This window comes from Phyllostomus hastatus, unplaced genomic scaffold (genome assembly GCF_019186645.2).
Source record: "Phyllostomus hastatus isolate PE091 unplaced genomic scaffold, TTU_PhHast_1.1 phas_scaffold_129, whole genome shotgun sequence".
Taxonomy (NCBI): domain Eukaryota; kingdom Metazoa; phylum Chordata; class Mammalia; order Chiroptera; family Phyllostomidae; genus Phyllostomus; species Phyllostomus hastatus.
This window is the reverse complement of record NW_025334009.1, coordinates 8606046-8629867: the sequence shown is the minus strand read 5'-3', so window position 1 is coordinate 8629867 and position 23822 is coordinate 8606046. Positions and strand designations below refer to the sequence as shown.

The 23822-nt window shown below is 60.2% G+C and overlaps 1 protein-coding gene across 7 annotated transcripts in view; it reads left to right on the top strand.

Moving 5' to 3' along the window:
- VIPR1 (vasoactive intestinal peptide receptor 1) overlaps nt 1-23822 on the top strand; it is a 28820-nt gene extending 4998 nt beyond the window's left edge. The window contains exons 2-14 of one of the 7 annotated variants that reach the window (XM_045857198.1): nt 5692-5800; nt 10607-10708; nt 13498-13604; nt 14896-14993; nt 15430-15577; nt 17799-17952; nt 18496-18556; nt 18764-18833; nt 19214-19305; nt 21416-21545; nt 21779-21820; nt 22030-22177; nt 22455-23822. In XM_045857198.1, coding sequence (XP_045713154.1) covers nt 5692-5800; nt 10607-10708; nt 13498-13604; nt 14896-14993; nt 15430-15577; nt 17799-17952; nt 18496-18556; nt 18764-18833; nt 19214-19305; nt 21416-21545; nt 21779-21820; nt 22030-22177; nt 22455-22846 — 1653 coding nt within the window. In that variant the 3' untranslated portion in view covers nt 22847-23822. Of the gene's footprint in view, nt 1-5691; nt 5801-10606; nt 10709-13497; nt 13605-14892; nt 14994-15429; nt 15578-17795; nt 17953-18495; nt 18557-18763; nt 18834-19213; nt 19306-21415; nt 21546-21778; nt 21821-22029; nt 22178-22454 lie in introns of all 7 variants that reach the window. The other 6 variants (XM_045857200.1, XM_045857197.1, XM_045857196.1 and 3 more) reach the window with 6 other exon arrangements.

Sequence of the window (23822 nt, the reverse complement as noted above, 5' to 3'; positions counted from 1 at the left end):
CACTCACTAGTTCTCACTCCACTCTCCTACCAGCCAGGGCTCGGCCTTCCCCAGGGGCAGGTGTGGGCGGCAAAATATGGGTTTGCAGAGTGGGGAGGATTCGGACTATCGGCAAAAGGATGTAAGAATACAGGGCAGGGAAGGGAAATGATGTAAGAATACAGGGCAGGGAAGGGATGGGGGGCGGGGTAAGGGGAACTCCCAGACTGGAGACCTCTGCTCAGGTGGGCACAGCTGCCATGTGTCAGTGGGCCAGCTGCCTGAGCCCGCACAGGGCGTTAAGGCCCTGGTTAGACTAGGGTCTGATGACGAAGGGGCAGCCTGGCATGGAGGCTGGTCTGGGACTTTGGCAATGACTGCTAACTTCTTAGTAGTCCCCTTCTGTACTTTACATGGGACACTTCACATGGTCCTAGAAGTAGGTGGTGCTGCCCTGCTGCCCAGTGGCAGATGAGGTGGGGTAACCTGCCTGTGGTCACCCACCTGGGAAGTGGCAGGCAGTCTGGTGCCAGACCCTGTGGACTTAACGAGCGTCCGCTGTCTCGCTACGTAAGAGGAGCCGCCTCTTCCAAAGCAGCTCTGGCTTGCCGCGTGTGACTTTAAAGATAGTTCCTAATGAGTGAAGTGCACAAATAGGAAGTGACAGCTCAGGGAATTGTCACACACGTGTGTACCTGTGCGGCCATCACCCAGATCAAGTGCTGACAATTCCTACGACCACCTGCCAAAGTCTCCCTCGTGCCCCTTCCCAAGAGGATGAGGTCTGATTTCAACTGCTTTGCATGACGTCTGGATTCCATCCTCTACCATTCCATTCCATTCCTCTACCTCACCTTCCTGGGCCCCCACCACGCCCAGCCCACCCTCTCTCCTCCCGCTCCGTCTCTCGGCCCTGCCCCCTCCGCAGCAAACCTCCATCTCCTTGCCAACCCGAACACAAAAGCCACAGTGAAGGGAGTAGTAGCCTAGGAAGCTGGCTCACGGTCCTGTGTTCTAGTCTCCCTGGGTCCTCAGTTTCCCCCTCGACTCTTTGCTGCCTGTTACTTCCATCCGGGGTGAGCTTAAATAAATCATGGGATAGGAGACGGTAAGGGGCTCCTGAGCCCCGTAACCTCAACTTCCCAACCCCAGCCTCCCCCAACCATCCCCAACAGTGAAAAGCCCTCTTTGGACCAACTCCGGAAGCACAGATCAACCATGGTGGCTCCCAGTGCTTGGTAATTTGCAGTCAGGAAGTTCTTTCTGCTGTCTCACCTAATCCAGCCTGCTGCATTTTCGACACTTCTGTGACCAGCTGCCCCTCGAGAGGACTCCTCTTACCCCGGCACGCTGCTTCTGTCTTCCCCGGCTCCTCCTGCCGTGGTTCTCCGGCCCAAGGGCTTCTGGTTCCAGGCCAGTTGCCGTGGTCTCAGGCCTCCCTGGAAGGGACTGGGTATGGCCCACAGCGTGGGAGCTGGGCCCACCCTGTCTTTCTGAGCCCCTAGCATCTACGAGCTTCAACTCCCAACACCTTCAGCCTCTCCAGCCTGGGCCCCAAATCTCAGGAGCCCCACGTGGAGAGGGGAAGGCAGGGCTTCCTTCCAAGCCCCTCACAATGGGGCTAGAGAGGAGGGGGCTCAGCTGCGCAGGTGGGGTTAACACACTTCAGTTAACCCCGGACCCCAACCAGAGACTCAGACTTCCTGTCGGTTACCTTCCACATCCTGCCAACACCGTGGCAGGGGACACAGAGGACCAGGACTGAAGAGGTGCTGTGGACTCACTCACTCTTGCCGAGGTCCCTTTTGGGCTCAGGAACTCCTATCCGAGAGAAGGCGCTGGGGACCCAGGATGTCCTGGAACTGTCGAGCCTCAAACCCAACGGCAAGGTCAGGCTGACTTTAAGCTCTCCTGGAGCTCAGCCCAGCACAGGAATTAGCGAGGGCTTGGGAGGAAGCCCTGCTTCCTCCTCCCCACACGGGACGTCGGGAGGCGAGCTGGGACACACAGGCATGGGTAGGATTAGGAAGGGCCTTGGATCGCGGTGTTGAAGTGTGGCCTTTGACTGCCAGGCCATGGGAACCGTCAGAGGTCAGAGGCGGGAGAATGAGGATGGGGATACACGTTATGTAACGATCCCTCGGGCTGTAGGTGCTGGGGCTGAGAACGACTGTACCAGCTCAGGCAGCATCGGATGAGCCCTGGCCCTTATTTGTATCTCCCAGCTTGTCCCCTGGTGCCTCCGGGGCCCCTTCCTTGCTGCAGCCGCACCAGGCTTCTTGCAACCTTGAATGTATTAAGCATTTTCATACCTCCCTGCTACTATACACACAGCTCCTACTTTCTGGGATATTCTTACTCTACCTCTAATTATCCAGCTCCTACCCATCCCGAAAGGCCCTCCCATCTCTACTACCCATTCTCTATGAAGTCCACACCCCCGCTGTATCCTACCCTGGAAGCCTTCCATGGATCAGCAGGCTTGCCTGTATCCGGCTAGGAATTTTCCAGCTTGGTGTGTCTGGAGTCCAGAAGGATAATGAGGATGTTTAGAATAAGGAAATAAGTGGAAGAGGAAGTCCAAAGTTTGTCTGAATTCCTCAGTGATAAGGGCTAGAGAGAGCTGCCCTGGCCCCAAACCCCAAAGGGCAATGGTTGACCAGATGCCCCAAAGCGTGGCGGTAGAGAAGGATTGACACAACCCAGATTAGTGGTCAGAGATTTCGGCCCCTTCTGGGACTGTGCCTTTTCTGGGTGACCTCGGCCCTCTTTGGGTCTCTGTTTCCTCTCCCCTTCTCCAAATGTGGCCCAGCACCCAACGACATTGTGGTGAGGTCAGGGCTCATCTCCCAGACTGCCCTCACTTTTTTAAGAGACATCCCAGAACCCCAGGTCACTCTGGGGGCTCCTATGCCCCTCTCCAAGCTGCCCCCAGGAAGGGCCCCGTGACTGTGCTTCTGGGGTGGGGCGAACGGAGACAGCTAGAGCAGCCGACCCAATACCCCCAGCCCCTTTGCTGGAGGGCAGGGGTCGCCCGGAATCCTCTGACACCCTCAGCAATTGGAAGAGAAACGTTATTGGTCAAACTCTTTTGATGACAGGGACAGAAACCTCAACGGGCTTGAGTTGTAAAGAAAGGTATTGACTCACGTTGCTGGAAGCAGGGCCAGTTTCAGGCATGGCTGCCTTCAGGGGCTCGGACCACGTCAAGAAGACCCAATGTTTTTCCATCTCTCTCTTCAGGCATCAGCCGTGTGGCTTTTGTCACTGTGTTCTATTTGGTGTGGCGCCACATTGTGTGGCGACAAGGTGGTAGCAGTAGCTTCAGCCCCTGCATCCCTTGAGGTCTCCAGTCAGGTGGGAAATAACAAATCCACTTGCCTAATTGCTTAATGCAAGAGTCCCAGGAATGAGCCCCCTCACTCTGAAGAGCCTGACGTGGGCCATGTGCCAGGCACCATGGACAGGAATACTCTGATGGGCTCACGCCTGGTCACGTGTTGACCCCCTAGAAGAGAGGTCATTAGAACTCGTGAACTAGGAGTGGGGAGGAAGGTGGTTTCCTAGACAGAGAGGAGGACATGGCACCAGAGGAGGGTGGAGGATGGTAGATGGCAGCAACAACAGATGCCCACGACCATCCATGATGCGGGAGATAAGAGGTGAGAATGGGCAGGAGAAGCAGGAGAGGCTGGGGAGGGACCAGGAGACAGAATGGACCCCACTGATGGACAATAGGGCTGAGCAGAGGGACTTTGGGGCGAAGCAGGCTCTGAGCAGGCAAGTTGGTGGGACATACCCTGGGGTGGCCAGTCCCCAGTTTCCTCTTCCAGAGGCCCCCTCCAGGACCCATCTGGCTGCCCCTCTTCCCATTCCTGAGCCGGCCACAGATCCCTTCAGGCGGAGCATCTGGAGTGTTTCAGTCTAGATAACCCGATGGGCAAAAGAGGAAGCACATGACCCCAAAGAGGGACCACAGCTCGTTTCCTTGAAGTCTCATATCCTTTCTTTTTAAACAGTTATACAAATAACTACATCCTTTTCATAACAGATCCGTGTTACTTTCGACATGTCAAGTTTTAAATGACGTACCAGCTAATGTCTCTGCTCTCTAGTGGTCAGGTAAAGTTCATGGTCTGAGGTGGGAGCCATGGTCACCGTGTGGCTTCCAGGCCTGTGGCACGTGGGCGAGGAAGGTCTAGATGCTGGCAAGTTTGAAACACATCCTGGACGAGGAGGCTTTCCCCTGGACCGCAGCTCGGCCAGCTGTGGGGCTCAGCTGGGGAAGCTGGGGACCTCCGTGCCAATGAAGCTCCACCAAAGCCTTCAGCAGGGGACGAGAGAGCCATTGAGGTGGGAGGGACTCGGCTGTGTGGCCCTTGGACACTGAGTTGTCCAGCTGCAGCTTGCCCCCCCCCCCCGCCCACAGTAGTGGGGAGCTAGCTCACTGGCACATGGGCGCTTGTCCCTCAGTGGGGTCGACTCCCTTCGAGCTGTGGTCAAAGTCACACTCTTGGTGCCCACAGGCTAGATGGGGACCCCCTTAAAGGAAGGAAATATGGGGAAACCCCTCCAATCTATGGCTCCCCACAGCGCCACTACAAGAACCCGTTGAGTCAGCAGGGCAGGTATTTCAGGCTCATTTAGCCTGCAGGGAAACTGAGGCCCAAGGAGGTGAAGACCTTGTCCCAGGGCAGGGAGGACGAGTTGGAAGAGACGCTGAGAATCGCTGATTCTGGAGCAGTCTTGCTGGTCTCTCCCGTAGTCCCTGTTTGGGACTGCGACTCTCTTCGGAGGCAGAGATGAGGAGACTGACAAGGAGTTGCCGGGGGCAACAGCCACAGGAGACACGCAGAGGCTGCCAGCAGCCCAGCGGTTCCTCCAAAGAGGATTTCACCCACCCTTTGCCACCCAGCGGCCCCCAGTTTTCTGGCTGTTCCTGGGCATCCATCACCCCTACTCACATGTCAGCTCCAGTGCCAGTGTCCCCCTGGCATGCAGGGCTGGTCCCAGCTAGGAGACAGGGGAGGGGAGGGGAGGAGCTTGAGCTTCCTCTTCTCTCCGCTTCCCAGAGGCAGAGGATCCTGGCAGGATGGGGAGCCAACCTAGAAGGGCTTCTCTTAGTTCCCTAGCCCCTCGCCTTGCGTCTGATTCACTTGAATTATTCCAAAGCTAAGAAGGAGGCAGCTGAGGTCTGAGCAAAGAGGGTTAGTGTGCCCTTCCTTCCTAGCTGGTGACCCAGGGGACTGAGCACAGGCTCCCAGAATGGGGACAGGGGCTGCAAGACTCAGCCAAACCCCTGGATCCCTCCCAGGTCTGGCTCTAACTCCTGTAATAAGGTAGCACTCACTGAGCCCCACCTGGACACAGGGACTGAGGCAGGGACAGAGGACTCCCAGCCCACCCGCCAAGCTGGACAATGGCAGAGTCCCTTGGGCCAGCTCTGGGCTCCGAGAAGAGTCCCTCCCACCTCCGTCCAGGTCGTGCTACCTGCAAAGAGACAAAATTGTTATAGCCCCCACACTGTTGGGGGAGCCACCAAGAAGCCGTGACAGGGCCCTCAAAGCAGACACCGCTGTGGGGACAATGAACACAGTCTGGGCCAGATGCAGGTCAGGGTCAGGCCTTGCTTGACCCACGCTCCTGGAGCCCGTGCGCAAGATGTGGGCCACAGACGAGGCTGATGTGTCTCCTCCCTATCTCTGCCCCCAGAGCGGCTGGGTGTCCAGGCCGCACTGGGAGTTGTGCGACTTCATTCAGATGATGGAGGCAGAGCACCAGCAGTGCCTGGAGGAGGCCGAGGCGGAGAATGACACAGCAGGTGAGCCCCCTCCTTCCCCCCGGGGGAAGGGAGGCACCGCAGACCCCCACAGAGCCCCGCTCCCCCTCCCCCGAGGGCCCGGGTCCAGGTCACATTCGTTGCACATTTGTTGGCGGGGGGAGCGCTGGGGAGCACTGGGGAGCTGCTGGGTGATGAGGAGAGGATGCTGGGAGAAGTCAGGGAGTCAAAGAGAAGCAAGGCACCAACAGGCCGCCGTGTTCCCAGCACCCAGCCCAGTCCTGGGGAGCTTGCAGCTGTTACCTTGGAGAGCATACAAATTGGGGTTCAGAAAAGTGAGTGCAGCCAACTGTGCCTTTGGGGGCCCCTACTCCTTTTCTCCAGGAAAAGTGGGGATGATGGCCATGGCCACCAGCCTGCCCAGAACGGGAGGACCAGGGCACTGCGGGGTGGGAGCCAGTGACATTGAGGATGGCTGGGTAGCTCACTGGGAGGAGCACTTCCGGGTCAGGTTCCTTGGCCTCCAGCTGAGACCAAGCTGAGATGGAGAGAACCTGGCCCCAGAATGCCACACTCCAGGACTAAACCACTGTACTCTTAGCATCTCGCAGGAGAGCGGGGGACATTCTGTGACAGTGCCTGACTGCCAGAGGGACCACATGGAAGTCCAAAGCCGTCCTGGCAGTCTAGAGCAAGAAGGGGAACCAAGCTAGCCTGCAGAGGTCTCGAATGCTCACCACAGGGCAGGGGTAGAAACTGAGGTCCTTCCTCCCAACCCTAGGCTCTGGCAGCATGACACCCAGAAGTGACACCATACCACAGGCCCCTAGCTGTACACACTGACCTCCCCACCCCAGCCCACCCTCCACAGGCCAGATGAACCATCAGCTCGTTATCCTGCTGGTTAGACAAGTCAAGGTCAGACTCTGAGGCTGAGCCTGTGGGGCCCAGCCACTCCTCGAGGGGAAGGGGGGTGTGCTCCAGCCTGGCAGGGTGAACAGTGGTGCAGGGGCCCCTGCAGATCGATGCTGCCCAGCTGCCCAGACCCAGCAGGACCATCAGACCACATGACAGCACCCTCCCCTTTTCACCCTGCGCCCCCCCACCCCACACACATCCCCCGGGTGCACCACACCCGGCCCGCAGTCCTGAGGTGGGAATGAGGAAGTACACAGGGTTCCTTTGAAAGGTGCCCACGGAGCCGGACTCAGAGGGTGGGCAGGACTGGGAGACGCACGGAGGCTGGGGGGACGGGAGGCCCAGAGACAGACTGCCCCGGGGAGTGGGGATGTGGGCGTGGGGTCCCAGGCTCGCTGAGAGGGAGGGGGAGGGCTGGAGGCCGTGGGGTGGCTGTGCCTGCCCTGGGCCTCCCTCCCACGCCACCTCTCTGCGGCCCAGCTTAAAGTTCCGTGACCACCTTGCTCAGGAGCAGGGGACATCTTTAACGTCTCCCTGGCTCCCCAGTCCCCTGCCACCTGAGGCTGACAGTTATGTGACCCTCCCCTGTTCCTCCTCCCTGGCCCTGGTGCCCAGGCTCTCTGCCTCCTGCCCCCGAGGAGAGTGTGTGTGGCCTCGCCGATAGCCTTTGCCTCCCCCAGCTCTCAAGAAGGCTGGCCTCCCAGGCCCCTGAGATGGAGATCTGGTTGGAGGGGTAAGGGGACCCCCATTGCCTGGGTGCCTGCCAAGGTGGGGCGGCAGGACCAGGCTGTGGACGGGTCTCACAGGCCCCAGCAGTGGGATCCGGGGTCATGGATGCTCAGAGAAGCCCAGACCCCAGACCCCGAGCATTCCTCCAGCCCCGAAGGCAAGCCGCCCTCGTGATCCTGATGAGGTCATGGCTGGCACAGGGTGCCTGTCAGGTGCCAACAAGCACCCTGTCACCAGGCAGCCGGCCTGGGATCCAGAGGAGGGCAGATATGGGTCAGCGGGCGGTGAGCCCGCCCACGACCTTGTGGGGCTCCGTGCGTGTTCCGGCACATTCCGGTGCGTGCTCCTGGCCCGAGTCTGTCCGGTTCTGCGGCTGCGCCTCTGGGGTCCGTAGCTCCACGTCTGACTCTGGGTGTCTTTGTGTGTGTCTGTGTGGCCTGGACACAGTCTGGTATGCCGTGTCTCCGTGTTTTGGGTGTGTGTGTGTGTGTGTCATTGTGAATATCTGTGGTATGCCGTCATGTCTGTGCGTGTGTGTCTGTGAGTTGTGTGTCTCTCTGTGCCTGCGTTTACGTGTGTCTCGTCTTTTCGAATCCGTGGAAGCATGCCTATTAGGGTGTTTGCATGTGCGTCTGTGGCTCTGGGTGCCTGGGGGTGCCGGTCAGTCAGCGTGTCCCCCTCTGTGCACACAGGTCTGTGCGTGACCCAGCATGGGTCCCCACTCTGCCTCGCCATCCCCCACCCCAGGCCCCAGGTTGGGCTTTCTTTCCCGTTTCGGCGGCGGCCCCCAGTGGGTACACACAGCCAGCCTGGGCCCTGTGTCTCAATGGGCCCGGGGACACGTACGGTGGGACCTGCGGGCTCTCCGTGAGGTGGACACACAGAAAGTACTCCCAGGGCCCAGCCCAGGACAACAGGCCCTCCAGGTGCCCAGCCCTTGTGCCTGAGAGTTGTGTGTGTCGCCCTCTCCTCTGCCTCCAGACCCTGCTGCCTCCTGCAGGAAGCTTCCCGGGCCACGTGCCCCCACCGGCCTCTCTTCCCTGGCTCCCCGCCCTGCCCACTGGTCTGTGTCCTGCACAGCTCACAGCCCAACCTGCTGGGGCTGAGACTCCTTGAGGCCAAGCGTGACCTCCCCAAGGACAGGTCCTGGTGTCCCTGTTCTCTGTGCTGCCTCTGGTGAAACCGAGCTCCGGGCCAGGCACCCAGCTCCAAATGTATTCCCGCACCTGGAGCCCCAGAGAGCCAAAGTGTGGGGAGGAGCCTGACCCAGCAGCCAGCCTGCAAAACAGGGTGTGCCCAGCGCTGTCAGATAAAAACTCCCAGGGAATCAGCAGCGAGCGGTTCAGAACAGGAACGTGAGAGGTTTGCTGGACATGAAGCACGTGAACGGGCGACACCACACGCCCCAGGGTTACACACCCAGTTGCCCTCTGCCTCAATAGCTCATCTGTAAACTGGGAGGGTTAACTCAGCGGCTCATGGAAAGAGGGTGGAACGGCGCCTCCCACTTCCAAAGGCTACGGAAGTGTCAGCTGCTGTTATTAATGGGCTTGAACAGCCAGCAGGATTGACTGGCCTGAATGTCCCCTACGTGGCCTCCAGAGAGCCTGGCACAGGAATAAAGGAGGAGCTGGGAGCCAGTGAGGTGACAGTGGCCTCAGGACAGGGCGGGGCAGCAGTTCTGGGATCCCTAAGGAAAGCCGCAGTGCTCTCGGCCGGCCCCGGGGATCCAGGTGTTCTCAGCCCTCCATAGTAGGTACCACGGGGCTCCCGCGGGCCTGGACGGTGCCCCGCCCCGCTGCCGGCCCACTCGGGCGCTCGGAGTTCCGAGGCTCTTCCTCAAGTGGGGACTTCCTTCCACCTTTTCTTCCCAGGCCCCCTGCTTGGGAACTGGTGAACCTTCGGACTTGGGCTGGGCTGGGCTTGGCCCAGCCTGCGTTGACTTTGGCTCAAGGGTTGGGTTTCCTGAGCAAATCCGTGGGACTGGCAGGGTTGCAAGGAGACAATTAAACCTCCCTCGGGGGAGGGGTCCAGAGGAGTCCTCCTAGTCCCCGAGAGGCAGCCAGACCCTGAGCAGGCAAAACCACGGCATTTGCATCTGCCGATGAAAGCAGGCTCCTAAAGACCCCGATTCCCTCGCCAGCCAGGTCCTCGGGCTGATAGAATGTGATGGAGAACCCAGCCTGTGAGCAGGGTTTTCTCCGAACTCAACCCCGACCGACCACCACCCCACCCCCACCACAGTCCCCACTTGGGCCCCACTGAGGGCACCATATTGCTTCGGGAGCTGTATGGAGACCCCTCAAGAACCAGCTGACCCCCAGAATATCCAGCACCCCATCGTCAACAAAGCTCCGTTTTATAAACTATAATTTCCGATGCCTCCTTTACCATTACAAAATGAAATTCAGGGCACACATGAGCACTTTTGAAAAAAAAAAAAAAAACAATGTTCGAAGAAAGATCAAAGGGAAAGTCATGTATAAGAAGATACTATCTACATATCCGGGCCCGATCGCACTGAAAGATAAGAAGGCACGGTCTGAAGGTTGTGCCCATAAATGCAGGTTCGGGGAACGGGCGAGCCGTAGCTGTGGGCTGCCGTCAGCGGCTGCGTCGCTGGCTCAGGCGGCCTCGCTGCAGGGAACGCGATCTTCCAAAGCGCTGACCCGCGCGCCAGCGCTCAGTCTTCCCTCCCTCCACTCAGCGGTTGCGTGCCGGGAAAACAGTGTGCGTTAAACGTGCCTGAAGTGCCGTGGGTTTGCGTGTGAAATGGAGTAAGAGTCCAGGTTGTGGTCATTGCCAAAGGATGTCACCAACACGAACGCCCCAGCGCTCATTTGAAAGCCTCGCAGAAGCTCTGCATTTCCTCGCTGTGCAGGGGCCCTGCCGGCCCTGGGTTCTGCCCATCAAATCCAGGAGTGAGACAGCAATCTGCAAAATAGGAATCCCCCCCGCTTCAACTACTGTTCAAAACACCCCCAGGGGGCGCTCTGTCCCTCACTGAGAAGCATGGAGTGTAGTCATGCCTTCTCTCCACTCCTTGTCAGGACAGGCTTGTACAGCCCGGCGGGGCTGTGCCTTCCCCTCGACCACAGGCTCCTGGAGGTGGGAGCCTGGAGGAGGAGGAAGAGAGGCTGGAGGCACCTGGTGGCCATGCTGACCCATGCACCCCCTGCCTTTCCCTCCCCCGCCCCCTAGGCTGCAGCAAGATGTGGGACAACATCACCTGCTGGCCGGCCACCCCTCGGGGCCAGGTGGCCGTCTTGGCCTGCCCCTTCAGCTATGACTCCCCCCTTCAAGGTAAGAGCCCTGGGTTGGAGTGAAGGAGCTGGGTAGAACAAAAGGCACCAACTGGAGTAGGGTTAAGAAGGAAAGGGAACTTGTCAAAAGGACCAGAGCAATCCGGGGGGACTTCCTGGAAGAGGATGCTCTGGCATCAGGCCTTTGAAGGATTCATGGAATTTGATTAACTATGTACATAAAGATAACCACATGGGAGGGGCTCACTAAATGTTTGCTTGGCAATTAATGACTGATTGATTGACAGGGACTTGATTAAATTATGGCCCTGTGTTCCCGTTGTCTCGGCCCGCTCCTGACTCAGTCTTTCGCTGCCTGGAGCCGAGGGCCTCTTCGGCTCCATGGGTCCACCGCATGGCCTTGCTTACCTACCTCTGCTGAAATGAATGCTCGTATATAGGCAGAAAAGAAATGGGGGGGCCTCTTGAAGAAGTAATCAAAGAGGCTTACAACATAATACGGTCTGCCATCCTTTCATTGACACACTGTCACATGCTAAGTGACGGACACTGGGCTAGACAAGCACGGGACAGCGAGGGGCGTCGAACAGCCCCACTGCCCGCCCACCGGCGGCTAGCATCCCAGCTGGAGAGACATTGGGCAAGGACACAGACACACACGTCCTAAGTGGTCAGCAGCACTGGGAGGGGCTCTCGGGGTGGGGTGCAATGTAAGGCAGGTGTTCGGGGACGGGCACCAGAGCCCTGGAGTCAGGAGAAAGAGCCACCACGCAAAGATCCCGTTGGGGGCAGCATGGGGAGGGAACCAGCACCAGGGTGGGGCGGGGGGATGGAGGGAAGCACTTAGGGAGGAGCTGAACTTGGAAAAGGACTCAGAGGGCGGGCAGAAAGACTCCTGGGCATCTCTCCCTCCAGATGACCTTTTCCTCTCTCAGGGCCTCAGTTTCCCTGTTTGTAAAGCAGTCATAGGAGGTAGGTCAAGTGTATTTTGGGGAGGCAGGTCAGCTTGCCCCCCCCCCAGTGTGGTAACCTCAGCAGTGAAGGATAGACCGTGCCCTGATGCCCTCCCTGAGGAATCTGGGAGCAGTCCCAGGCGCACCCTATTCCAGGGTGGCACCCCCCTAGCCCAGCGCTCCCCCAGGGGGGCCAAGCACGTGGGCAGGTAGGAGATGAGTTTCCGGGGCCGGCTCACAGCGCTCCCATGAGCAGAGCCTGGCAACCAGCCTTCTCTTGGATCCCAGGAAGTGCCTGCTGATTGCGTTCCTTCCTGCCACTCCGCTAATTGCATTCCTCCTGGGGCTCTTCCTTCTGGCCCCGCTGAAATCTCCAAGGCAGCTCCTTCACTTGAGAACCTGGCCTGCGGCCCACCCTCTGACTAACCCCAGCCAGCGGGGGCGGAGGCGGGGGGCCCCCTCACGGAGTCTTTGTTCAGAGAAGCAAAAGGTAGCCCTTCCTCGGGCTGAGTCACCCTCTCTCCAGAACCCGCCTAGTGGCCAGCTGCACCTGCAGTTACCAGCCAGCCCCTCCTCCATCACCAGGGGCCCCCCAGCCGTGACCAGCCTGCACAGTTACAGCTGGCGGCCCCAGTCTCCCACAGGGATGGAGAGGAATAGCAGACAGGGTTAGGGGCTGAACATGTGAAGGAAATAGGGTACATTTTCCTGGGCGATGAGAGGACAAGGTGCAAGCATCTGACCTTAAACTCCAAGGAGGGAAGCGGGTGAGCAAGGGACGCGCCGGGGAGGGCTGAGGCCAACCCCAGCTCCTAGGCACGAGGACTGGGGAAGACACGTCCTCCCTGGAGGGGTTGGAAGGGACCTGGTTCTCCAGTGAAAGCTGAAGGAACCTTGTGGAAGGTAAAGAGTGTGGAGGGTTAGAAAGAAGTCATTTACCTAGGCTGGGGACATATACCTGGGGGTGGGGGTGGGGGGTGGGGGGTGGGGGGTGGGGTCCGGGCGAGGGATCGCTCATGAAGTCACCAGAATGTTCCTGGGGGCCGAGGCCTTGACTGTGTGGTCTGCATGCCTTTAATCTGTGATGGCTTTACCTGCAGACATTTGAAGGGACCTTTTTTAGGATGGCTACTTTGCATAGAACACGCAGCAGTCTGTGTGAACCCAAGATCCCGCAGTGCTGCGGCCCTCGCACTCGCCTTTTTGCCTGGCCAGGCTCCCCTGCCGGGAGCCCCCCGCCTCTCCATTTAGGAGGATTACAGACAAGTGGCGTTATGGGGCGTCTCTCTACCCCCACCCACCCCCAGCCTCACCTTTGGCCCCTCCAGAAGCACCGCTGAGCCCCTCCGCGTGTGGGAGGAGACCCAGGCCCAGAGGTCCAGGCAGGCCAACCCCAGACGAGGGGGCAAGCCTGGCGCCCCACCCCCCAGCTGCCCCAGCCAGAGGGCTGCTGCCTGGACCCGCAGGACAAAGAAACCATCTGCCACACCAACCTGCCCCCGTGGCCCCGTGACAAGGGTCAGGGATCACTCAGATAGCCAAGGATCTGGGTGTTCAGTCACAAGGATCAGAGTTTATGTTGCACGTAGGGACAGGCTCAGGCACGACAGGGGGTATGGCAGAGCCCAGGACTGGCTGCTCTGACTGTCGCCTGTGTTAGCGGGTGCCCTGGAATCCCAGAGGGGCTCCTACCGGCCCTGGGTTCCCCTGTGGGGGGTCCTGGAGGTCTAGGTTGGGGCAGCTGGAGTCGGTCTGACATAGCAGAGGTCGGTGGGAGTCGGGCGGAGGTTGGAGGCAGCCGGGCCCCATGCCTACCCCATGGACCCGCCCTGCTGCGGGCCTCAACCCGGCCCCTCTCCGCCCCTGCCCTCCACAGGCCGCAACGTGAGCCGCAGCTGCACCGACGAGGGCTGGGCACACCTGGAGCCCGGCCCCTACGACGTGGTCTGTGCCTTGGACGACAAGGAGTGGAGTTTGGACGAGGTGGGCCGCAGTGCACCCCAGCGCCCAGCAGAGTGCCTCGGCCCGCCTGCGGGCTCCTTCCGCTCTCTCCTGCCAAGGTTGGGGGCGGGGCGCCATCTGTGTGGAAGCCAGGATTTCTGGGGTCTTCCCTCCTCGTGCCCTCTCCCACTCCAGGCCTGAATTTCTGGGGACGCACCCCCTGGCTGCCCCTGATGTGAGCGTCTTTTTCTGAGGGTGGCTCATACCAGCAAGAGCTGAGCCTCCTCCCCTGGCCAGGCCACCCCATTGCCTGGCGGGAACCTGGCTCCAGCCCTGGCTGTGACAAGGCAGGCAGGCAGGCACCGTCTTCCCGGTCACGTGCAGCGGGGAACCCGAGGGGCAGGTCCCGGAAGGAACCAGTCTCGGATGCCCAACAGTCAGTCGGGGACAGGGACAGCATGGCCAGTCTCAGTCCCAGGACAGGGGTCTGCCCCAGAGCAGGTCGGGACGAGGGGCCAGGAGCCGGGCGGGCATGGTGATGGGGAGGCTGCAGTGGATTGGAGTCCTCCGCTAGGAGCCCCGGCTGCCGTGCTGCGGGAACACTCGGGTGTGTGTCTGTCTGTCTGCAGTGACATCTGTCTCACCCGCAGACACCTTCCCAGACAGGGCTTCCACTCCTCCCCAAGAGGGAGGACTCTCCTCGGGGATCCTCAGAGCAGGCAGGATCTCAGTCTCCTGCATCCCTCTTAACTTCTTGCCTCTCTTGGGGTGGGGGTGGCACTGTGACCATTACTCTGCACGTGTCGCCCTGGGGAGGACGTCAGGAGAGCGCTGGTGAGAAGCCTTCGGGACCAGCTTGCCCTACCTCCCCTGAAAGGCCGACTGCCCCTCATCCTGCTGACCCAGCCCCCGAGACCCCCAGTGTGATGTGTCCCCCCCCTGCAGTGTCTTCTTCCCCTCCCCCATCCCTGTGTGTCCCCACGTGGGGGTCTAAAGGGCGAGCGGTCCCGGTTCCCCAGGCTGCCGGGCACTGGGGGTGCCGGACATGTGGCTGCAGCGTGCGTGGATAGGTGGACCCCGTGAGGGGTTTGCTCTTTGCCTCAGTGACTTTTCCTGTGAAGGAGGAGAGAGAGGGGTTGAATTCAGCCCCCACCCTGGGAGGCAGTCCTGTCCCCTCTGCGGAACCTGGGGAGTCAGGGGGTCCGGGTCCTCAAGGGAGCAGCTCCGCTGCCCTTGGGAGCCCTGGGCATCGGCCTCCTCCTCTGCCAAGGCCCCTAGGTGAGTTCACGCCCCACGCCCCCCAAGATCCTCACCTCGCTTCCTCCAACAGCAGCAGCTGTTCTACAGCTCCATAAAGACCGGCTACACCATCGGCCACAGCCTGTCCCTCGCCACCCTGCTCATCGCCACCGCCATCTTGAGCCTGTTCAGGTGAGATCCGGCCCCGGCAACAAGCCTCAGAGCAAACCCAGCCAGGTCACTCGGCGCCTGAGCCCAGCCCGGCCCAGGCATGCCCGGCCCCTCCTCTGTCGTCCCCCAGGCAGCACATGGGCCTGCCCTGGCCGCCCTGCCTGGCCAGCCCCGCCTAGGGACGAGGCTAGGCTCAGTGTACCCTGTCCCCCACAGGACGGCCTTGCACCCCGGCACAGGGTACCAAAGGGTGGGGCCTGTGCGCTGGACTGAGGCACCCGGAGGCCCAGCTACACACGGTGGTCAGGGAGGGGAGACCTCTGGGGCAGGGTCAGCACTCAGAGCCACATGCTCCCTCCGCCCTACCCCTGCACCGAGGACTGGACAGTGTTGGTTGGTGGGGTCGGGGGTGGCGTCTGGGCCCCTTCAGCCTCCCCACTCTGCCCGCCCCACCCAGGAAGCTCCACTGCACGCGGAACTACATCCACCTGCACCTCTTCCTGTCCTTCATCCTGAGGGCCGTCTCCGTCCTCGTCAAGGACCTGACCCTCTTCGACAGCGGCCACTCGGACAGCTGCCCTGTGGCCCCGGTGAGGACCTGCCAGGTGCCCCGTCTCCCCTTCACCTCCTCTCACTGAAAAGGATTCTCCTCCTCCCCCTCCTTCTTCCTCTCTCTCTTTCCTTCTTCCTCTTTCTCTCTCCAAGGATGGCCAGCCCCTACCCCCACAACCCCACCTGGCAGCTCCTGGAATCCCACTCCACTCCCCACAACAGGAGAGGGTGCTCAGCCGCCTGGGGGTTCGCTGACCTGCCCCTGCCGGGGAGAAACATCCCATGCTGGCGGGAAACGGGGCACTTCATAACTGGAGCCCGCAGTCCCCATCCCAGCTCGGTTGCTAGCTCCCCGTGTGACCTTAGGAACTCCTTGCCTCAGTTTCCCCATCTGGGCAAGGACTTCCAAGCGTGCTTTCAACTCTGCCCTCTGCCACCTGCACGCCCAGGCTCTGCTCACCATGCCACCCTTCCCCCCCACCCCCTCGCCTTGTGGAGCCAGTTCAGGCGCACAGCCCTCCTCCTCTGGTCTCCCCCACTGTCAGTAAGCGCAGGGGCATCTTTGAGAACGGAAACCAAGACAGCGTCTAAGAATTCACTGCTGTCACTGAGGGGTCTGTCTCCAGGTGATTCTGAGCTCAGGGCCCCCTCCCTGAGTGTCCCCCAGCCAGGATGGAGCTGGAGACCAGCCCCAGCTCCCACTCACTCCTGAACGGCCGGGGGTACCGCAGGGGCAGGGCCTAGTTTCCGGGGTCAGCAGCGCCTTCCCCCCAGAGAGTTCACCCATGATGGCGCAGTCTCAGGCACAAAGAGGAAGGGAAAGCCCAGGGGAGCCACGCCGGCCGTGCCCAGAGCTCCTCAGAGGATCCGGACACACGCAGGGTCAGCGCAGAGCCCGGGGAGCCGTGTGCAGCCTCCAGCAGGCTTGTCAGGGGTCATTGCGAGGCTGGCTTCCCAGTTCCATGAAGCTTTTCGAAGGCTGGGAGAAGCGCACAGAACCGTCCTGTTCAAAAGCCGAGTTATTGTTGCAAAGCAAGTGTGGGAGGCTGGGAGAAGCAGGCACGCCCGTCGCAGGAAGGACTGGCGTGAGGCCTGAAGGAGGGCTTCCCAGCCATGGGGAGAGGAAGGCAGCCTGCTCTCCGAGGATGTCTCAAAGCCAAGGGCACAGGAAGGAAGGGTGGGACCCATGTTCTGGGAGTGCTAGAGGGCTTCCCAGAGGAGGTAGCTTTAAGCTCTGGCTCGCAGGTGTCTGGGCTTGATCCGAAAGGGGAAACTGTTCCTAGGAGAGCGCAGAAGACCTTCTAATCAACCCGGATTCCCCCATCACCCTACTCCGGGGTCGCCCATAACTCCTCCACTGCCCCCGCCCACCTGCAGGACTCATTCTTTCACCAGCCCCTCTGGCCCCCAGGAGGAACGGCCAGCCCTCCCTTGTCCATTCTTCCCTCTTTTCTCCTTCCTCCCCACTTCCCTCTTCTCGGTTCCCATTCCTCCTCAACACTTGCATGTGGACCCACTCCACAGCCCACACCCACACCCACACCCCCACACCTTCATTCACACTCTTGCGAATGCAAGCAAGGTGAATGAGTGGGTGGGGGGGTGGGGGTGGGTCAAGTGGATGGGGGGGTAGGAAGAGGGATGGCTGAGTAAACAGTGTGTGGATGGCTAAGTAGGCGGAAGGCTAGATGGATGAAGGAAGAAACACTGGCTAGATGATGGGCAGAGGGGTGGGTGGGTAGACAGGTGGATGGATGGATAGGCAGAGGGTGAGGTGTGTGAATCGGTAGTAGATGTCCAGTACCTACTAGACACCTATTCACCTACCTAGAGGTGGATAGGTAGGTGAATGGGGAGACAGACAGGTGAGTGTGTGGATGGGCGGAGGGGAGGGGCGGGAAGATGAGTGGATGACAGACGGCATGTGGATACATACATGGGTGAGCTGGCAGCGGACGTCTAGTGGGTGAGCGGGTGAATAAATAGATAAATAGGGAGGAAGATGGATGGTTGGGTGCTTAGGTGGGCGGGCAATTACATAAATAAGAAGATGGTAAATTGATAGATGGATCGTGAAAACCACAAGCTTTTTCCAACGCATCATATGATCTCAAATTAGGGATCATTGGAAAAGCACTGCGTGCATTTTTGAAGGGATAACGAGCAAAAATAACAAAGATTAAGTTGGCTCTACAGCAGCTGGAGCTCTGTCGCCCCAGACAGAGACGTGGGCAGGCGAGGACCCCTGCTAGCAATCTGTCCCCTCCCCAGCAGGTGGGCTGTAAGGCGGTCGTGGTCTTGTTCCAGTACTGTGTCATGGCCAACTACTTCTGGCTGCTGGTAGAGGGCCTCTACCTGTACACCCTGCTCGCAGTCTCCTTCTTCTCCGAGCGGAAGTACTTCTGGGGGTACATACTCATCGGCTGGGGTATGGTACTGGGGAGGGCCGCCAGGCTGGGGACAGAGGGAGCAAGGCCCGGGGCGGGGGCTCACTAGGGGGCAGGTGCCAGCCCAGCCCGCAGTCTTAGGTCTTGGTGGGCTGTAGGTCAGGCCTGCAATGCTCTAGCCAAGGGGCAATTAACATTCCCCAAATGTGTGTGTAGAGGGGGGGTGGTGATTAAAGACCCAGGGCAGGCACCCTCGGGACTGAACTGTGGGACCGGCAGGTTCTATGCATATCTTTCCACTTCCCCTACAGCCCTTGAAATACACAGAACCACTGCCGGTCTATGGAGTGCCTCTGCCAAAATTAGAAACAGACTCTCCCCTTAGGTGGGCACAGCCCCTCGGGCAACAGATTCAGCCCCTCCGTGGGGCACAGGGAACAACCTACGCAACCCCACGGGCCACCCTGGTAATCCACCCTGTGCTCTCTCCCTCCCTCTCTGCTTCTTCCTCCCTAATCCCTCCCCCACGCCCTCTCCCTGCCTCCCATGCCCTCTCCTCTTTCTCGCTCCCTTGGCCCTCACAGGGGTGCCCAGCATATTCATCATGGCGTGGACCATCACCAAGATCCATTTTGAGGATTATGGGTGAGCTGTCACCCTGCCCCCTCCTCCTGGCTGCCATCGCTTGGGGCTGACCCCCTGCGTGGGCTAAGAGGGACTTGGGAGCAACAGAGTCGGGGCCCAAGGCTTCTAAAGGGGCTAGGGGCAGAGCAGGGGACAACGGGGAGAGCCGCCGACTGTCTCTGCAGCTGAGGACCGCCTCTCTCCTCCTCCCCTCCCGCCTCTGCCCAGATGCTGGGACACCATCGACTCCTCGCTGCTGTGGTGGATCCTAAAGGCACCCATCCTCACATCCATCTTGGTAAGGCCTCCTCCCAGCACTCAGAGATGGGGAAACTGAGGCCCGGATTGGGTCGTCAGGTTGTGCGCAGGGAATTCACGTCTAGGTCAGAACTAAAATCTAGACTTCCCAATGCCTAATGCGGGAGCGTCCCCGTCCGTTCCCCGCCCCCAGTTCTTCCTCTTGAGTGGAGAAGCTGGCCTGGGAGGCCCTGGAGGCCCTGGCCTCAGGGATGGGAAGTAGAGTTCCCAGATGACTCGCCCAGAGGGGAAAAACTAGAGGACAGTGAAAATGGAGGGGTGGCAGGGGCCTAGGGGACAAAGCAGGCCATCAGCCCAGGGGGCTGGACACCCTGGCCTTCCCTCTCTCGCTGCTCAACCTTGCGCCTCCCCACCCACCAGGTGAACTTCATCATGTTTGTTCTCATCATCCGAATCCTGGTGCAGAAACTGCAGCCCCCAGACGTGAGGAAGAGTGAAAAAAGCCCCTACTCGTGAGTGTGCCCCCAGTGGCCCTGGCTGTCCCGGTACCCCCGTCCCTGGTCCTCAAATCGTCCCGCGTGCCCTTGCCCACCGCCGCCCCATGGCCTGGCCAGTCCTCGAGCGTCCCCTCCAGCAGCCCCACACGAGTCCCGTGTCTGCCTCTCCTGCAGTCACCTTTCCTAGTGTGTGATCTGATCCAGGTGTGAACCTGCGGCCAAGCCAGGGAGCTTGAGAAAACAGTAGATAACCCGTGTCTTGTTCACACTGTGTGCCCAGGCCCTGGCATGCGCCTGGCACAGAAAAGGGACAATAAATGCAAGGGATGAATGCCCTGGGGAAGCCCCCAGCCCATCAACACGACAGCCGTATTCAGGGCTCAGCAGTCCCCAGGAAGAGTAACAGCACCTGCAGCTCACATGCTAGGCATGTGCTTGGGTTTCCATCCATCCATCGTCCTCTCATTTCATCCCCACAGTCCCCCCAAATCGTCCTTATCTTACAGGGAAGGAAGCTGACACGCACTCCCTCCACTCAAGGGTTTGGGAGTATGTCACATGACAGGGACGGGAGGGAACACAGGGTCCATGGGACAGCGGTCATGCTCCGGGCTTAGAAAGGTGTGAGGGTTCTTCCCCGTGCTTGGGAGGACTGGAGAAACAGGCAGGTTCTCACGAGAACAATGGGGTTGGGGACAGAACAAAAGAAACTAGAAGAGCTGAGGGCGGTGAGCAGGAGTCTGCACGCCCACAGATGGGAACAGGTCACCAGTGCGGCACAGACAAGACAAGCCGGGGAATCCCACAAGGACCTTCTAGTCCTGGGATTCTAGAATGTTCTTCTTGGCTTGGGTTCTCTTGGGGGAGTCGGCACCGTGGTTTTAAGGTGCCTGGCTAAAATGCCAGGCGTTTCCGGAGTTAGGATGCTATTCTGGGATCCCGTGACCTCTCCGAGGAGACTAAGACTGGCGCTCCTGGAGTGATGGCATTCCCTCCCGCTGGGCGTGTAGGCGGGCTTTTCTCCCAGTCTCCGCAGGGAAGGCCCTGCAGAGGTGTGCAGTGTGCCAAGAGATGGGTAGCACCTCGGGCCTGTGTCCTCTCGTCCTCTCCTTGGCCCGTGGGGCCTTGTTTTTCCCCTTCCACATTCAACTGCTCAAAAGGGCTTGAATCTTGAGGCAGAGAGAGCCGGTCATTGCCAGGTCCACGTGAGTGAGATGGCAACTGAACAGCTGTTGGTAGGTGGGGCGGGGGGAGGGGAGACGGAGCTTCCCGAGGAGGGGCTGTCAGCTCCCACTCTCCACCTCCCCCAAAGGCTTCAATTTAAAGAAAACTTCCATCTGCCAGCCTCGGCGCGTGCGATAGGTTTGCAGCCAAGGAGGGGTGGGCGGTACTCCGGATCTTGGCACGGCTGAGAACCAGGTCGAGGAAGGGATGAGAGAGGCAAGCAAGGCCAGTTTCCCTGCCCCAGTTTTCTGTGGGACCTCCGCCGGAGCTTCCCGGGACTGACTGCCAAGGCAGGAGACGGAAGCACAGAGGCCCCTCCCACTCACCAGGCCCTGCCCACTCGTTGGGCCCCTCCCACTCACCAGGCCCCTCCCACTCATCAGGCCCCTCCCGTAGAGACTTGGTCACTTCTGGATTCATCGTGCCTGACAGTGCCCAGGGCACTTCAGAGTTTGCAGTGGGTCCCCTTTCTGTAACGAGACCGCATAGAGCATGGGGAAACCGAGACCAGGCAAGGGGGAGCGGGAGCACATGTGGCCTGAGAACATCTCCCCGTTGGCCGCCACAGAGCCGGAAACACCACGACTATGCATCATCCTCCAAGTTCAGCCCTGGCCCCTTTATGCTCTCCCTCCCAGAAGGCTGAGAGTAGAGGGCTTTCCTTCCCCCTTGTGCTTCCCTCCGGGCGGGGAAGGCTGGGCGGCATGAGGGCGTGGGCTCTGCAGATGCGCAACGGGGCCAGCTGCGGACGCACTCGTCACCGGGGCCAAAAGTTCGTCCCCACACATCCTGGTCGTTGTCCCCATGTTCCGTGCTTCAGCCGCCCCCGCACCAGGCCCTATCGTGTCCACGTGTGCGGACACGCCAACCCACTGTCTGCCCCCCCCACCCCCACCCCCAGGAGGCTGGCCAAGTCCACCCTCCTGCTGATCCCCCTGTTCGGAGTGCACTACACCATGTTCGCCTTCTTCCCCGACAACTTCAAGTCGGAAGTGAAACTGGTCTTCGAGCTCGTCGTGGGGTCTTTCCAGGTACGGATTGTTGGCTGAAGGCTGCGCTCTTCTAGGGGCTTTAAGGGAATTCAGCCTGGGGCCTTGGCCTCCGGCCGCGGGATCGCAGTCACTGGACTGGAATGAGTATTGATGCAGCACCTGCTGTGGACTCGGTAGCCCTGTGCTTACCCAGGGGAACCGGGGGCTGGGGCCAGAGGTGGGGGGCTCCTGCGGTGTGTCTGCCTCAACTCCCCCACCCCTTTCCTCATCAGGGTTTCGTGGTGGCTGTCCTCTACTGCTTCCTCAATGGTGAGGTAAGCCCCTCCAAGACCCCGGGGCCCAGAGGCTGATGGGATATGAGCAGAGTGAGGATCGGTGCGACCTTGGTGCTCCCCGTGTGGTCCTCGGAGGAGGAAGTCAGTGGTGGTATCTGAGACCTAGTTAAGGATGTCGGTTTCTTGGCCCACGCCAGGCCTGCTGACTTGGAATCTGCATTTTGACTGACCCCCACCCCACCCCCCAGCAGACTGGCGTCCCCTGGGAGTCCGAGAAGTGCCCGTTCAGTGGCTGCTGTGTGCAGAGGGAGTGGGGACCAATGGGGCCACCCAGTGAAGGCCGAGTGCCCGCGCAGCCCTGGTTACAAAGCCCAGAAGCCCGCTTGGATGAGCTCAGTGAGCTCCTGGAGGGCAGGGTCAGGAGAATGGGGGTGCAGCCACCCCCAGGCAGCATGTCTCATTCTGCGATCTTCTCTGCCTCCCCCACCCCCCACGCTCCAAGGCCTTGATTTGACCCTGGCCCCTAGTATCCTAACTCTGCTCCCAGCCAAGGGAGCATCCAGGTCTCTCAGTGTAGACTCCCCAAGAGCACGTGACTGGACCGCTAACTGGAGAACAGCCCAATCAGCAGTGGAAAAGCCTTTGTAGGTGTGACCACCCTCCTTTCTCCCAGGTGCAGGCAGAGCTTCGGCGGAAGTGGCGGCGCTGGAACTTACAGGGCATCTTGGGCTGGGGCCCCAAATACCAGTACCCCCCAGGAGGCGGCAGCGGGGCCACGTGCAGCACCCAAGTCTCCTTGCTGACCCGCGTCAGCCCCAGCGCGCGCCGCTGCTCCAGCTTCCAGGCGGAGGACTCCCTAGTCTGACTGCCAGGCTCCCGGGGGCCCAGGGAGGCCCCGCCCGCCCGCACCTACCCACCCGGGGCGGCACCCTGGGGACAGAGGCCTACCGGGGCAAAGCCAGTCCCAGCCCTGGGCTCAGAGGCTGCCCTGGCTCCCAGGTCACTGTCCAGAAGCCCCTGGAGAATGCTGCTCTTGCGCCTGCGTCGGGAGACTACGGTGCTTAGACCTGGAGCCACTAAGTGAGCAAGAGCCCTGAGAGACGTGGGGTGGAGCGCAGCCATCAGACTCCTCCCACAAAAGCCCTCTCTGCCAATCAACGGCAAGAAATTTGCATACTCTTAAGGAACTCCACCCCCTCTCATGACCTATTGAGGAAGGCAACCACCCACCCCCAAATAATACGATTGACGAAGGTCTGGCCCTGGAAACGTGTCGCAGCACCACCACCTCAGCAGTGCCCCGAGTCCCAACCTTGCTGTCAAGTCCCTTCGGGTTGAGCATTGCCGTTGGGGCATCTCTCTGAAGACACGGTCCCCTCCGCAGTGTCTTCCTAGCTGCCCACCGCTCCGGCTCCTGCTGCTGCCTGAGGCCAATGCTTGTGAAAAGGAGTTCTAGTTTGGGGAGCACAGCTCCCTTCAGAGTCCCTACTGAAGTGGAGTGGTCCCAGGAAGTTTGGAACAATTCGAGGAGACTGCCACCAAAGCCACCCATGCGCTTGGCTTCCCACCCATGGTGCCCACTGTGGGAGCTAGGCTCAGAGATGCGCACTCGCAGGCCCTGCGGTGCCCCGCCAGCCCAGCAGGGCGGGAACTGCTACCCCTCCTCCACAGATCAGGAACCGGAGTCTCCCAGAGAGCAGTACCTGGTCTTGTCTCACAGCAGGATTCGCACTCAACCCTGGCTGATGGGCAAGTGAGCACACAGACTTTTTACTGCTGTTTTTATATCTTGTAACACGCTGGGTCCTCTTGGTTATTTGTATCACCGCTGGTTGTCACTACCCCTGGCCCTGCAGCCCCATTCCCACCGACCCTCCCTGCAGTGTGGCCGGGGAGTCCTGTGGGCCATGCACCATACAGCCAAGCACCTGGGGGTCACGGCACCGTGTGTCTGCCCTGCACCCTGAGGTCAAGGCTTCCTGCCCACAGCCCAGCCAGAAGACCCATGCTTGCACAGCAATAAACATTGTGTCGGATTGGC